We start from the raw sequence: 14,850 nt of genomic DNA, 5'->3' as shown, positions 1-14,850 counted from the left end.
TGGTGGGATAAGCAGAAATAATTTACTTTGTTCTGAATGAACACATAAATTTCTGTCACCAAGACTCCAGTCTATTAATGAAGCAGCTCTTTTCCATAACCTTGTGATGATAATATTGCACAAGGTGAAGAATTGGCTGGAAGTGGTGATTCATTCCCATTCCCACCATTCCTGGTGGGGGGACAGTGGGATGATGGTGGAGCCATGTGTTTTCTCACTGGCCTTTTAGGTGCATCAGCATTCTCTCACAGGCTTTGGAACAAACTTTGTTTTAGTGATGGCATTGTCTCAGCAGCAGTTCAGCCTGGTGCTGACCTTGCCTTTCCTGTTCTGAGTGTTAAAGCAGAGATCAAAACACCCTCTCCTGAAATCCTGGGCCTTTCCCAGTCACATCCTAAGGAGTGCAGTGTTCTTGGTATGTTTGAGTGGGCACTGATTGCTAATTAATTTATTACAGAATTGGGCTGAGATAAAGCATGTGCTGTTTTGAAGCAGTACAGAGAGAGGAAGGCAGCAGCTCCTTTTCAGCCAGAATTTCTCCTCTCACGCAGCCTCTTCCATCAACAAGGGTATTTGCTTCCTTTCAGGAAAGGTGCTGCTTTACTGTGCTGAAAAATAAAACCTTTCTCAGTCCCTGAATCTCCTCTGGATCAGACATAAGCTTATTATCTGCCAGCACATTTTCTGCTGAATCAGTCAAAAAATAGTTAATGTTTTTGAACATTCCAGTGAGATGAATGAGGCAATTCATACCTCTGAGCTATTGTTGCAGGGTTTTGTTCTTTGTTTCCTATTGTAAAATGTCTGGAAACACAGGAAGATGACAGCTGTATTGGTTAATATTTTAAAGACTTTCTTCAAATGCTCAAGGGCTAGAAACAATTTGAAAACAAAAGCCAAACTACTTGCACACAGCTCAGGACAAGGGTGTGGTGTTATAATAAGTTACACAAAGCATATAATCCTGGATAGCAACCTCCAAGCAAGCAAAATGTCAATTTACTGGACCAAAACAAAAAAAAACACACCCTTCCCTTTAAGCAGCATTTTCTTTTCTTAGTATGGTGCTGAGTAATTTCAAGATATCTGGATTTTTTTTTCCCCTGAAGCATCCACTGCAATTTGAGGTAAAAAAATACACGTTAAGCCAGGTCTGGCTTTGTTGACTGAGCACTGAGGCCCAAGCTCTAGAGCTGGCTTGTGAGGTGATGGCATGGCTAATGGGGCAAGATTAAGGCTTTATTGATTTGGGGTTTGGGTTTGTTTTTTTTTTTTTTTATTGTTTTTAGCTATTATTTATTATAATTAAGGGAAGATATTTATAGTGCTAGCTGAAAAGGTGCTGGGCCTGCTCGGAGCATCACTGACTGCTTCACTTTGGATCATTTCGGTGCTCCCCACCCTGACTGAAGGGTTTGATCCCTCTTCAATAAAATAAAAATGCGGGCCGGAGGTGGGCTGAGCGCGGCCCGGCTCCCAGCGCAGCGGGCCCAGGCACGGCTGGGAATGGCCCTCGGTGCTCAGAAGATGCTCGGCTTCCTAATCTCCGCCGCCCAGCCCCGGCTGTTCTATCTTTAACGCTTCCTGTTGCCGCGAGGAGCCGGCTCGAGCGCGGTCGTGTTTCCTGGCGGGAGGCACGGCGGGCTCTCCGGCGCGTCGTGACCGCCGCGGCCCCGCCGCCCCCCGCACGCCGCCGGCATCGTGCGGGCTCCTGCGGCCGGGACACGGCCCGAGCCCGTGCAAACCTCTCCCACGGCCGCGGCCAGAGCGGGAGGCTGAGGGGAAGGAGTGAAAGGAAGAATAACAGCTCCGGCATTTCCCCCTGAGCCGGGCGCGCAGGTGGCGGGGAGACAATGGCGACCCCCGCGCCCCGGCCCCGCTCCACGGCAGGTGCGGCCGGGCCGGGCCGCCGCTTGTCCCCGGGCCCCGCAGAGAGCGCCGGGGGTGTCCCGGGAGGGGGTCGGCCCGGGCCCCTTCCCTGCCGCCCCGCGCCCGCCGTGATTTCGTTGATTTTCGGGTTCCCGATGCCCGAGCTGTCCAAACCCGCTCCCCGCCGCCGCCTTTGGGGCCGCGCTACCCGCGGGTGCCCTGAGGAGCGGGGCTGGGACCCTCCAGCCACTCCTGCCTTGCCCCGTCCATGCCGGGTCCCTCGGGCATTTCGGGGAGCTTTTCACGCCTCCCGTCGCTTTGGGACCGCCGCGCAGGGCACCGCGACCCCCGCACCGCCCGCTCCGGGGGCACGGGGCTCTGCCCAGCCCGGGGGTCCCTGCCCAGCCCGGGGCTCCGTGTCCAGCCCGGGGGTCCCTGCCCAGCCCGGAGGTCCCCGCCCAAGCCGGGGGTCCCTGTCCGCCCGGACCCGGAGCTCTCCGGGCCTGGCTGAGCCCCTGCCCCGACGGGGCGCGCAGCCGGCCCCGAGCTCCGGCTCCCGCAGCCCGGCCCCAGCCCCGCTGGATCCCCGCACTGCTGCAGGGCGAGCCAGGGCTCTTTTCTCCCTTCCCCAAGCCCCTCTCCTCCAGGGTCCGCCAATAACACCCCAAATTTCTCGAAGTGCCGGCTCGGCCCCCGCTCCGCTCACGGTGCCCAGCATCCCCCAGCTCGGCAGGCAGGCTCGGCCTCCTCCCACCCCAGAACGGGAGGCGAGACAGGGAGCTCGCCCCAGTTCAGCCCTTCAGCAAAAATACACAATACTGGGGGGCCAGGCTGGTGACTGGGGCCGGTTTTCTCCAAAACATCTCATTTCGATGTGCTTTATTTACCTCCTCTTGTCCCAAAGCAGCCCACACCCTTTCCCCCTCTCTCAACATCTCTAACAATTTATTTTGGCTCATTAAATTTAATTAAGAACGGAGTAGGTGTTCCATATTTAATAATAATAATAAAAAATAAAACAGCAAAAAAAAGGAAAAAAAAAAAAAAAACAACAACCTAGGGGCATAATAACCTCCAAGAGGACTAAAATAAAGAATCGCTATTCAGATGCGGGCAGCCACAGTGCAATTTTTTATTACTTTTTTTTTTTCTTCTTCTTTTTTTTTTTTTTTTAGTGTCTTTTTAAGAGCATCTAAGCACACACACATAAAAAGCTAGAAGGCATGCATTCCGGAGTTATTCCTATGCATATCCCTGCAATAATTTTCCGCTTTCCTTCGATAAAATTGCCAAATAATAATGAATCATTTCATAAATAATGGGTTTAGAAGCTTATCAGGGCAGGCGGGCCACTGCTGGGGTTTTATCTCTCTCGGCCACATTGCAGTAGTGTTCCGCTCTCCATACTAAATAGGAAACTGGACGTGATGTGGAATTAGAGCCTACCCAGCTGAAGCCACCCAACACTTACTACAAATATAGCCGCGATGCGTAGGCCACAAAATGGCTCCACTCACTTTTCCCAATGAAAAGCAAATGGTGAGTAAAGAGGAATCGGCTCCGCACGAGTCTGGGCGCTGGGGGCGGCGGGATGCGGGTTTGGGGGGCTCCGGAGGGCAGCGAGGGAGCTTTTGGGGGCTTCTGCCCCACATGAGAGACGAGGAAAAAAACACAAAATCTCTTCCGCGGTTGGGTTTTAATCTGTTTTATTCTTTGATGCGGGGCCGGTGTGGAGGGGAATCCGCTTTCCCCTTTGAAATCGCGGGGTGCGGCCGCCCCACGGCGCCGGGGCTGCGGCAGCGAGGGTCGGGCTGGGGGCGCTGGGGGCGAAGCGACCCCCGGGCCCGGCTGCCCCTGCCCTCCCCAGGGACAGACAGCGGGACACGGCCCGGCCCACGGCCGCAACCCGAGCGCTGCTCCCCGAAACCCCCATACCCCGCTCCCCGCCGCCCCTTCGTTTTGGGGCGATTTCCCTACAAAGGAGAGGTGCGCTTTAGGGTTGGAAATTTCCTGCCGATCGGCTGCTGGAAAACAAAAGGATTTTGCGAAGCAGAAACCAGCGGGCGGGGATTTAATGCCCCCCCTCCATTTTTTTCTAAACGAAACCACCCCAATTTAAGGCAAAATTCTGCTGATATAATTGCGGTTTTGCGTATTTCGTTTTTTAACAAATGCGGGAACAGACGGCATCGGGATTATTCATCTTTTTACGAAGGGGAAAAGCCAATTTTTCGTGATTTCGTTGGCGGGTTGAGCCGGCCTCACCTTCCTGGGGCCGGGCGGCGGGGAGCGGGCTCACTCCGCCGGTGTGAGCTCTCTCGGTTGGTTCCTCGGCCGGTAACCGGCCCCTTGAGGAATTTCATTTGCCCCTTTAGGAATTAAATTTTCCAGCCGGACGTGGGAGAAACGCCGCCGCCGCCGCCGCTTCGTGCGAGCCCATCGGGAGAAAAACAACCCCGTGTCCGGCCCCGTCTGTGATTTCCTCCCGGGAAGACCGGGCTTGCAATGTGTCCAAAAAACCGCCCAATTCGCCCCAAATATAGGGCGCTTTTTTCACGCCTTTTTTTTTTTTCTCTCTCTGTTTATTTTTATTTTTCCACGCCAGGCCATGGCCGTCGCTCGCTGTGGCCCCGTGTGCGAGGCGGCGGCGGCGGGGGGGGACCCGGGGGTGGCCGCTGTCCCCTCTCCCAGGGGCCTCCCCGGGGTGCTGTCCCCTCCTTCCCTCTCCGCTGCACCTTTCTCCCTCCACTGATCTCCGGCAATCCGGACCCACGAGATCCACCCTCTCCTTTCTTTTTTTTTTTTTTTTTTTCTCCCCCCCTTCTCTTCCTCCCAGGATTTAGCAGTTTTATCCCGATGCGGGTGTCCTTCCTCTCTGTAAAGTCGTAAGTACCTTGAGGTGGGAGGAGTAAATTCAGCCTGACACTGAGAGCGCTTTTGTTGAAACAGGAGAGACTTGCGGTGTCCCTACTTAAATATGACACATGTGAGTAATCTCTTCCTATACAATATCGGAATAGGCAATTAGATTTTTCTTTCTAGAGGGCTGGCGGGAAGGTGGCCGGAGGGAAGGAGGAGAACTTATTCTTTAGGTTGGATGGTTGTAATTATTTTTATTTTATTTTCCAGAGAGATAGCGATATATGGCAAAAAAAGCCAAGTGGTTTTTTGTTTTGGTTGTGTTCGGTTTTGGGGTTTTTTTGTTTTTTTTGTTTTTCCTCGCGACTCAGTTTATCAGAAACGGAATAAAAAATAACCCGGGGCAAAGGAGCGAGAAGGATGGGTGGCAGCTCTCTGCTCCGCGAAGCTCCTTATTTAAACAGAAAATAATAATCAATCAACCAAAACAACAACAACAACAACAAAAAAAAAATCCAAAAACGAACGAGGGCATAAGTGGGAGATAAAGCATAGAAATAATCGCGATATGTGCCCGAGGCGCGAGGTGCCCTGTCGCGACAGCGTTTGTTCTGCGGGAGCAGGGGGACAATGCTGAGCGTGCGGCCGCGGCCGGGCCCCTTCCTCCTTCCTGCGGCAGCGAATGCGCGGGGGGATTGACTCCGTTAGGGGCTGGTTAACCCCCACTGCCCCAAAAAGTGGTTTCATTTCGATAGTTTATAAATAACAATAAAAATAATCATGGGCGGAGAAGGGGCCGCCCGTGAGGATAAGGCCGCTACGGGCAGGCCGGGCGGTGACCGGGCTGGCTCCGCAGGGCAGCGAGCACCGCCGAAACGGGGATGGAGGACCCCAAAACGGGGAGAAATACCCCCGGAAAAGCGGGGATGGGTGCTGGGCCTCGGCTGTAATTTGGCAGCACAATTTGGCCGCACAATTTGGCCGCACAATTTAACCCGCACCCTCGGGCGCTGCCCGAGCCCGCTCTTTGCCCGTCGGTGCCGCTGTGAATCCCCGGCTCCGGCCCGTCCCCACCGTGAGGAACCGGGGCGCTGCCAGACGTCAAAGCTCCGCTCCGCCAGCCTCCGTGACGTCACGGCAGGGCCGGGGCGCCCCGTGACGTCACGGCACCTCACGGCTCGGCGGGGTGGAAGGACAGACCGCCCCCCCTCCCGCCAGCAAACCCCGAGTTACTTGGGGTGATCGGGAGCTCCCCCGTGTCTCCCCGACGAGGCGCGGGCCCCGTCGGGCGGTGCCGGTGCAGGGGCCGGCCCTGAGCGCTGCCTCTCTCCGCAGGACGATGGACAGGCCGCCCGCCCCGCCGCCCCCCAGTGACCCCCGCGATGCCCGCCCCGCCCGGCGGCACGACTCGGAAGCGGAGCCCACGAGCGAGCCCGAGAGCAGCCGCGGGGGCATGGAGGCGCCGGCGGACCCCCAGCTGCTGCTCAACGGGGCGGCCAAGGAGGCGGGCCGGCCCTCCCCCGGGCCCCCCGCCGCCGCCGTGCCCGTCATCGAGCTGGTGCGCAGGGGGGGCTCCCTGGACATAAAAAGCCGTGAGGCGGCGGGCGAGGCGATGCAGAGAGCGCCGGGAGCCGAGCCGTGCCGCGCCGCCGAGGCCGCCTGCGAGGCCCGCATGGTGCAGCTGAGCCCCCCCGCGCTCCCGCTGCAGCCCCCCGGCAGGGCCATGCTCTACAACCTGGGCCAGCCGCTGGCCACCATCAACAGGTCCGTGTGTCCCCCCCTGTCCCATCCCCATCCCCGAGCGGTGTCCCGGGGTGTCCCGCGCGGTGTTGGAGGGCGGGAGGCGCGGGGTGGAGATGCGGGGGCAGAGGCAGCAGCATCCTTTCGTCTGCGCGGGGCTCGTCGCTAAAATCATCGCGGGTTTGCACGCAAACTTTGCAAAGAGAGAAAGGGGAAAGGCGGGGGGAAATCAAAAAAAAAAAAAAAAAAAAAAAAGAAACGAAAAATTCGTTCCTCGAAGGAAAGTAATTTGAGGGGTAAAGTCCTGGGTAGAGCGGAGGGGTCCGGCAATAAGCGGACGAGAACCGGTTTAGCTCTGCCAAGCTCCCCGGGCTCTCTCTGTTCTCCGACGAGTCCCGCAGATCAGCGAAGGGACAGCAAGGCTCTGACAGGGGCTGAGCCATCCCGGGGGTGTGCGGACGGACCCCACCTCGCCTCCCGGGGAAAGCTGCGGTCGGTCGGGGGACCGAGCGTGCCCGAAGTCCCGGGAAGGGGGGGATTCTGCCCAAATCCGCAATCCTGGACTCCCCACGCCGCTCACACCGCCCTGCCCGCGCAGGGCTGGCGTCTCTCGCTGCGTGTCCCCGGCTGGCCGCCTGTGCTGCCGCCGCACGACCCCGGGCTCGGCTTCGTGAGCCGCGATCTCGCCCCGAGGTCACGGAGCGGCTCCGCTTCCCGCCCGCCCTGGGCAGCCCCATCGGGCCAGGGGGATGTCGGTGTGTCCTCACGGCCTGTCCGCCTCTCTTTGCAGCGGGTTTTTCGGCGAACCCGACTCCTTCTCCATGTACGGCAGCAACCGGGTGAAGCGGAGACCCTCTCCGTACGAGATGGAGATCACCGACGGTGAGAGAATTTCGCTCCTGCGCCGCATTTTGGGGGGAAGGGGTGTTTCTGTCTGCCATGGGGGGAAAGTTCCTGCACAATGCCACACTCTGGGACTAAACACCCAAAATATAAAAGGACCAAAACCCCAAAGCGTAAAACGCGAGTAGGATGCCCAGGGAGGCAGGGGGCTCTCCGGCAAGCAGAGCCCACAGCCATCCCCAGCAGTGTGCTCTCCGAGTTTGCCTTCACCCAGCACCCAGCGATGCCTGTGGCTAATTACATCCCTGTTCTGCGAATTACTTAGAGATTAAATCCGAAAGAAGACAATAAATGCGTGTCTTTGTTGAGGTGCGGATCAGGGCCATTGCCATTGCGGTGAGATGTTGAGTCTGTAAAACCCTTCCAGCCCGGAGGCGTTCGCCCTGCAGAGCACAGCCCTGGGCAGAAAGGATAACCTGCCTTTAAACCAGCTCCTGGGCATCCTGCTCGCGTTTTAGGGTTTGCCTGCTACTGGCAGCAGGTTTGGGGTGTGCAAGGGGATCTCTGCCCACGCAAAGGGACACTCGCAAGAACGATTTGCACGTGGAAGGCCGGCCTATTTATCCTGCAGTTAATAGCTCGAACACGCGAGATTCGCTGAAACGCGTTTTATCTTTAGCGATTGGAAACACTTTATTTCAATTGCTGGACAATTAATTCTCCTCCTATCCAGCTAGCTGTCCCTTCCCTTCTACCCAGCTAATCTAAGATCGAATCCTAACCTGCATCAGTCTAAAATAATGCATCCCGAAATGACAGGCTCAGGGTATTATCGGCATTAATCAGGATCCTCTCCCCTCCCGCTCCTTTCAGACTGCAGCCCCGTGGGACAGGGGATGTTACAGCCCCAGTGCAAGAAGGGCTTTTTGTCTGGGTTTTAGCATTTATGGGGAAAAGTCCATCAAATCTCGGTGCCAGACTAAAGCTTTGCACTTGCTATTAAATTACGTATTAAGGATTACAGAAATACTTGGTTGTAACCAAGTTTTTGAACACATAAAGTTTTGATGCAGGCGTACAGATTGGGCCCAGTCCTGCAGGTTCTTGTTCATGTGAATTTCCCAGATTGGACTCAACATTTTTTGTGGGGCAAAAAGGGTATCAGATTATGTTGTGTAAACAGGAATAATTTGTAGGGATGGAATGTCCCATGCTGAGGCACCTGTGTGGTCTGAGGCACTTTGCTCATTGCTCTGATGGGCACCTGATGGGTGACATCCAGGAGCATCACTCTCGAGGGTCCTCAGTCCTTGGGAGCTGCAGAAGGGCAGGAAAGTCTTCCCAGACTTTGTGGTTTTGGTTTTTTTTTTTTTGTTTTGTTTTGTTTTGTTTTTTGTTTTTTTTTTTTTGTTTTTTTTTTTTGTGAGAGAATAAGTGGTGCGGTTTTTGTAGTAGCTCTTTATCTATTTTATGGAAATTTTATTCCATTTAATATCTCTCTTAAAAATATCCAGAAGTGAGGATAAAAATGCAAAAAAAGTATCTCTAAAAAAGTACATCCTGGAACTTTGGAAGATCTTCTTTTTATTAATTTCCCTCATATTTCTAATTTAAAAAAAAAAAGCATCAGTCAATCCATTAGAACAAAATCCAGGCAAAAATTCTCATTTGATTGCTTGAATTAATTATGAGGCAAGTTTTTTTAATGAGAAGTAGATTTTCTATTATAACACAGCTATGGGGCATTTTAATTTCCTCCACTGCTTGACATGTTTTGGCCAAAGCCTGATCTCTTTCTGAAAGATATGTTTAATTCAGTTGGTGCAGGAATCAAGAATTTGACTGGCGTCAGAATTTGTTTTATATATACTGAAGCTTGATTTGGGTGCCTATGGATGAAAATGAACAGGTGTTTTTTTGTTTTTTTGTTTTTTTTTTTTGATTTCTGACCAATTTATGAATAGATGCCTTTTAGTCATCAACTTTCAGTGAACAGAAACACATATTTGAAGACTGAAAGCCTCTTGAGGATTTTTTTTTAAGGAGCAGTATCCAAGGTGTGGTTATTTCTCATACCCTTATGGGAGTAAATAGCTTTTGAGCACCATCTCTCTCTGGATTCAAACCCAGTTGCTTTGTCTTGTCTGGAAGGAGCGGTAAAGTGTTAAAAATGTCATATTATTTTAGTAGGATGTAGCACATTCTTCACTGCTTAATTGGCAGTGCTGCTGAGGTCCCTTCGGTCCCTGTCACCTTCCCCACAATCCTGTGGCACAGCACACATCAGGGACAGAAAACCTTCCCTTTGCATGAGCTCTTGTACCTTAATTGATACCGAGGGCATTAGGGGCTGTTTGGGGGTGAATATTGCCTTTATTGAAGCATCACACTGGAATCCTAGAGATCAAGGAGGTGTTTGCCATTTCTACATCCCCCAGCTTGTCCCAGGGGCTTTTTGTGGCTTTAGGGGACTCCCATCTCTGAGCACACCGTGAGGAGGAGTGAGTTGTGAGGCTGCTCACACACTGGAGAGGCTGGCAGCTTTAGCTGGCTGCTTGGGAGTGTGTTCCCATGCAAACCCTGCAGGGCAGGGGGTTCTGAGGGCTGTGCTGGGCTGCAGGGACTCAGCTTCCCCCAAAGGGAAGAAATATGATGGCATCTGATGGCATCTGATCAGCTGGGACAAGGGATTCCACTTCTCCTGTTGTGCAAGGTGGGATTTGCTGAGGTACAGCCTGCCCAGGATACTCACAAAAAGTCACACCTGTTTGGATCCTGTGCCACAGCCAAGGCAGCCAGGAGTTTTGGTAGAAAAGAATAAAGGTGTTTAAATGTGCCCTGCAGGGCTGGTTCTGCTGTGTGATGTCAGAACTGTGGCTTGAACTGCTCACCAAGGCCAGGGACTTGCTCCCACCAGGAGGGAGAAGTTAGGCAGGTGTCACAGAGTGGGGGATACAGGACAGAGATGGGGGAATGGGAATTCCATGGTCCTTTGGGGCAAATCTCACCAATATGTAACCTGCAAGGCTTTGCTTCCCACTCTGTGGTGATTTTTCATTGTATGTGATGCTTCCTATCCCATGGGAGTTTCTGCCCTGGTCATTCTTCCAGATTTTCATGAGATTGATGTGACCTTCCATTGTTGATGTCTCCTGGAGGAGATGATGGGAAGGATGTAATAATAAAAGCATCTTGTGGTAGCGTTCCCTCACGTGAGCTGGTTTCCATGGACCTAAGGACCTGCAATCCTGATTTGCAGCACTGCTGCTCCTGCAGAACAGTATTTTTCAGCAGATGTGCTTTTGGGTCTCTCCTAGCACAGAGACAAAGCTTTTCTCATGCACACCAGGAGGTGCCCTGATGTGCTGAAAGGAGAATTGGTGTGCTTTGTGCCTTCATCCTGTGTAGCATTCCCTCTCAGAAACATGGATGTAAAATTTCAAGGTGTAATTGGAGGTCACGTGTAATTAGGGCAAGCAGACACCTCCAGCAATTTGAAGCCCCTTCTCCAATCATTGTCAGAGGGAGTTTTTGCTCTGTGGCAGTGATGACAGAGAGCAGGCAGCCCTCAGGTCAGCTGTGAATCTGTTCCAAACAGGGATCACCCTTGCAGCAGGACACTGCCTCCACTCTGTGGTCAGTGTGGTCATTTCCTACCTGTCCTCATTGCTACGGGACAAATCCCACCACCCCACTCCATTCAGAGGCTGCTCCAACCCCCTGGTGTCTCTCAGCAGGGAAGACCTCTGGATCTCAGAGTTGTCAGAACCTCTGCTCAAGCTGATTTCCTCCCGTCCCAGTGGTGTGCTCTTTAGACAATTTTTGGGGTAGAAAATAAAGCCATCTAGTGAGATAAACTTTTAATAGGACCATGGTTGCTGAGTTATCCTTGTTGATGAGATGAGATACTCTAAAATTACAGCAGCCTTCTGCACACATATCATGGCCTAAGCCTTCTTCCTTGGAGAGGTAAATCTCAATACCTGAGGAGACATCCAAAGAGATGCAACTCCATTTTTCCCTTCCACTGAATTGAACAGAAGTTATGGCATTCTCAGCTCATGGGGTCAGCTTCCATTTAGCTAGAAACTCTTGTTTCACTGCCTTGCTGATTAAACCTCACTAAAATTAGTGAGTTAGTTAATTTGCAAAGCAGTGACCTATTCTGCAAAGTAATACGTGTTGAACCCAGTTCCTAATTGTGCGTGGTTGGCGTTGCAGGCCCTCACACGAAGGTGGTTCGTCGCATCTTCACCAACAGCCGGGAGAGGTGGAGGCAGCAGAACGTCAACGGGGCCTTCGCGGAGCTGCGCAAGCTCATCCCCACCCACCCGCCCGACAAGAAGCTCAGCAAGAATGAGATCCTGCGCCTGGCCATGAAATACATCAACTTCCTGGCCAAGCTGCTCAACGACCAGGAGGAAGAAGGAAACCAAAGGGGCAAGGTGAGCAAAGACTCGGGGATAGTCCAGGAAGACCTCCTGCAGGACATGCTGTCCCCCAACTCCAGCTGCGGCAGCTCTCTGGACGGGGCGGCGAGCCCGGACAGCTTCACGGAAGAGCACGAGGCGCTGGACTCGAAGCACACGCGCAGCCTGCACCACGCCATCCTCCCCGTAGAAGGCAGCGCGCAGCGGTGATGACACCCACGCTGCTCCCCGAGGGCCACGGGGGACAGGCCGGGCCTGTGCAGCGGCTGGAACTTGTGCCTGTGGGGTTTGTGGCTCTGCCTTTCCCCGGGAGCTCGCTCTGCCCAGCCCAGCCCAGCGCGCTGGCTGAGGACCAGCCCAGCCCAGATGAACGTTGGGGGTTTAGGTACGCGACCGTACGGAGGAGAAAAGCGTTGAGGTCGTCTTCGTTGTACAGAACTGCTCGGGATGGGACTCTGAGGAGGGGAAGGAGACGTGGCTGGCGCCTCTCCGGCATTTAGAGGGTTCCCAGACCGCTTGGTGAGCGTCTCTTTGCAAACATCCATCTGGGTGAGACATGGAACTCCTCTTCCTCTGCCCGCGGAGGCCGCCGGCGCTTTCCAGCTCCGCGTGGTGCTGGAAACTGCTGCATCACACCAGTGCTGCAGCGCTCCTCCAGCCTGAGCACATCCAGCTGGTCGGAGCAGGAGCTTGGCCACATATTCCCGTTGTCCGAGAGCTTTTGACTGTATCTTTTTAAAGAGGTGAAAAAATACCCTCAGCAAAAGAACTATTAAAAGGATTTAGACTATTTCTTTTTCTCTTCTTTTTTCTTTCTTTCTTTTTTTTTTTTTTTCCCTTCCCTTTCTTCCTTTCTCTTCTGTCTGATTTTGGATTGTTTGGGCTTGTTGTATTTATGATGTGGGATTACTTCCGTTTAACACTGTCATGCAGTATCTATGAATGAAAAGGTACATAGGTATTTTCTGCCACCCTCCCAGTCCCTGATTCTTCTGCTGGTTACACTCAGCAGGTGAATTTCAAGCCTGCTGCGGTCTCCTAGGGTTTTTCCAGTGGTTTCTGTGGGGCCAGTGCTTCTCTCCAGAAAGATGAATTTCAGAGTTGGTAAAGGAAGAAAATATTTGCTAGTGAAGTATCTCTTTGGACTGGGGGATTTTTAAATTCAAAAAAGCAAAAAAAAAAAAAAGGTCAAAAGGAGTCAATGATGTATCAACAGTGTGCGTGTACATAGGGTTATAAAAAGGTTTTTTGATGGTATGCTTTGAATTTTTTGGTTTTATTTTGTGAAATGGTGGTTCAGCTGTGCCAATGCCCACAGTGTGGACAATAGTGCTGGATTTATTCTGGTGTTAGGAAGGTCCTCTCCTCTTGAGGCTGGTGGGAGTCCACAGCCTCTCTGAATCTTGGGGGAAGCAGTAAAAGAGTGGTGGGATTAGCCTGCACTCCTGAGTGATGAAATTGCTGCAAAGCTGATCTCTGTGACTTGGCTGATCCCCTGACCCTGCTGCCCCTCAGGATGATGTTTGGGAAATGGGAGAGCAGGGGAGCAGGAGGCTGCTGCTGCTGCAGTGGGAGCTGAGAGCCACACCTTGCCACCCCTGCTGCATCAGGCCACCTCTCACCAGCCCATCTCCTGAGCCTGATGGAGCAACTGCCCCAAACCCATCCTGTCCCCCTGCACACGTGCCAGGGCACAGAAATCCCTACCATGATACAGCAGGAAAAAACCCCAAACCCACACACAAACCTCCTTTGGAAGGGAATAAATCTCTCTGAGTGGGGACACCTTCCACCACACTCGTGCCTTCCCAAGGATGCTGAGGTACAAGGGAACACAGAGAATTTGAGTGGGTGTCTGCAAGCCCATCCAGGCTTAATTCAGAGCCCTGCCATTTCCATCCCTGCTTGGTGTTGATGCCTCTTTGTAAATAATAGGGAAGAGTCTGGCAGGTGGCTTGGCATGCTAGGCAGAATTAGTTGCCTGGGAAGGAATCCTGGCCCATGCAAGGATTTCCAGCATAGCCCCCAAATTTTTGGAAAGCACCAATCTCCCCCATCCTAAACTGGGGAAAAGGAGGAGAACTCTTGGGTCTGGATTGCCTGTGCAGGGTTTTTTATGAGAGGGGGGGACCAGGGAAGGTGCTGGGGGTGAGGAGGCGATGCTGAGGGAGAGGTTGGACTGGTACTGGTGCCAGGGCTAGGAGAGACAAGCAGGGGGCTGCCAGGGTGCCCTCGGGGTGAGAGGGGAGTAGGGGGATGCTGTCACACAGGTAAAGCCATTCCTGGTTCCCAAATAACCCTGGGTGGGTATGCGGGGTTTTACACCCTTGCTATTAACCTGACGCAAGAAAATAAAATAATTCACCCTCAGACACCCCTCATTCCACACAAATCATTGCTTCCTGTCTGTGTCTCCTGGGGAGCTGCACACTTGGGGAAATGGTACAACCTTGTCAGCACCCCAAACACCCCCAGGCACCGAGCAGGGAGCGCCGCAGGTCCCCGGGGCATGTACAGTTGTACTTTAATTGTGATTTGAATGGTACATTTCCTCTGCCCACCTCTCCTCCTGCCTGCTTCACCTCTCGCTCTGCGGCCCATCACCCCCATTCCTGTCGGGAGCAGCGCCCTGGGGCAGTGTCGTACCGTGTGAGTGAATTCCTGCCTTACCAATTTTGGTTTTTTCAGCCCCATCCCTCTCTCTGCCGCCCTCCCCTTGGATTTCTGCATTTTTTCTGCAGAAATGAAGTAACCAGACCTGGTACCCTGAGTCTCAACCCACTGTGGACGTGCTATTTAGAAAACACATTTGTTGTAATGTGTGTGTATATATAAATATATATATATAATGAATATATCAAGAATATTTCTAAATAAAGTTTTACAAAGCAGCCTCCACTCGCTGTCTGCCTCTATCCCACCTCATCCCTCGAATCCATCATTAGTTTGGAGCTCCATCCCTGAACGTCGTGGGGTGAAGATGCTGGGGTGGCCCATTCTCAGCCAGCCAAAGACATAAACGGGCAGCAAAAAGCGTTGCAGAGGGATCTGCTAATTGTGTTTTTTTTATTGCTTGCTTGACTCACACGGTCCAGCCTGGGCGGGGGAA

General features: G+C 53.0%; 1 protein-coding gene across 3 annotated transcripts; it reads left to right on the top strand.

Moving 5' to 3' along the window:
* Positions 1-3,203: 3,203 nt before the first annotated feature.
* Positions 3,204-14,639, top strand: TAL1 (TAL bHLH transcription factor 1, erythroid differentiation factor). 3 transcript variants are annotated; one of them, XM_063166060.1, is made up of 5 exons: positions 3,204-3,408; positions 4,706-4,855; positions 6,064-6,492; positions 7,259-7,350; positions 11,533-14,639. In XM_063166060.1, coding segments are annotated over exons 2-5 (942 nt in total). In that variant the 5' UTR covers positions 3,204-3,408; positions 4,706-4,853; the 3' UTR covers positions 11,952-14,639. The 3 variants fall into 3 exon arrangements, with proteins under 3 accessions (XP_063022130.1, XP_063022129.1, XP_063022131.1); XM_063166059.1 differs by lacking the exon at positions 4,706-4,855; XM_063166061.1 differs by lacking the exons at positions 4,706-4,855; positions 6,064-6,492 and having other exon boundaries at positions 3,209-3,408.
* Positions 14,640-14,850: the final 211 nt, after the last annotated feature.

The sequence above is a fragment of the Melospiza melodia genome, chromosome 11 (genome assembly GCF_035770615.1).
Source record: "Melospiza melodia melodia isolate bMelMel2 chromosome 11, bMelMel2.pri, whole genome shotgun sequence".
Classification (NCBI taxonomy): domain Eukaryota; kingdom Metazoa; phylum Chordata; class Aves; order Passeriformes; family Passerellidae; genus Melospiza; species Melospiza melodia.
Note: the sequence above shows the minus strand (reverse complement) of the source record. Positions and strands in the feature narration are given on the sequence as shown.

Excerpts from the sequence above, each read along its gene's own strand:
- TAL1 (XM_063166059.1), top strand. Across the intron at positions 6,493-7,258 it reads CCGCTGGCCACCATCAACAG|CGGGTTTTTCGGCGAACCCG; the intron begins GTCCGTGTGTCC and ends CTCTCTTTGCAG. Across the intron at positions 7,351-11,532 it reads CGAGATGGAGATCACCGACG|GCCCTCACACGAAGGTGGTT; the intron begins GTGAGAGAATTT and ends TTGGCGTTGCAG.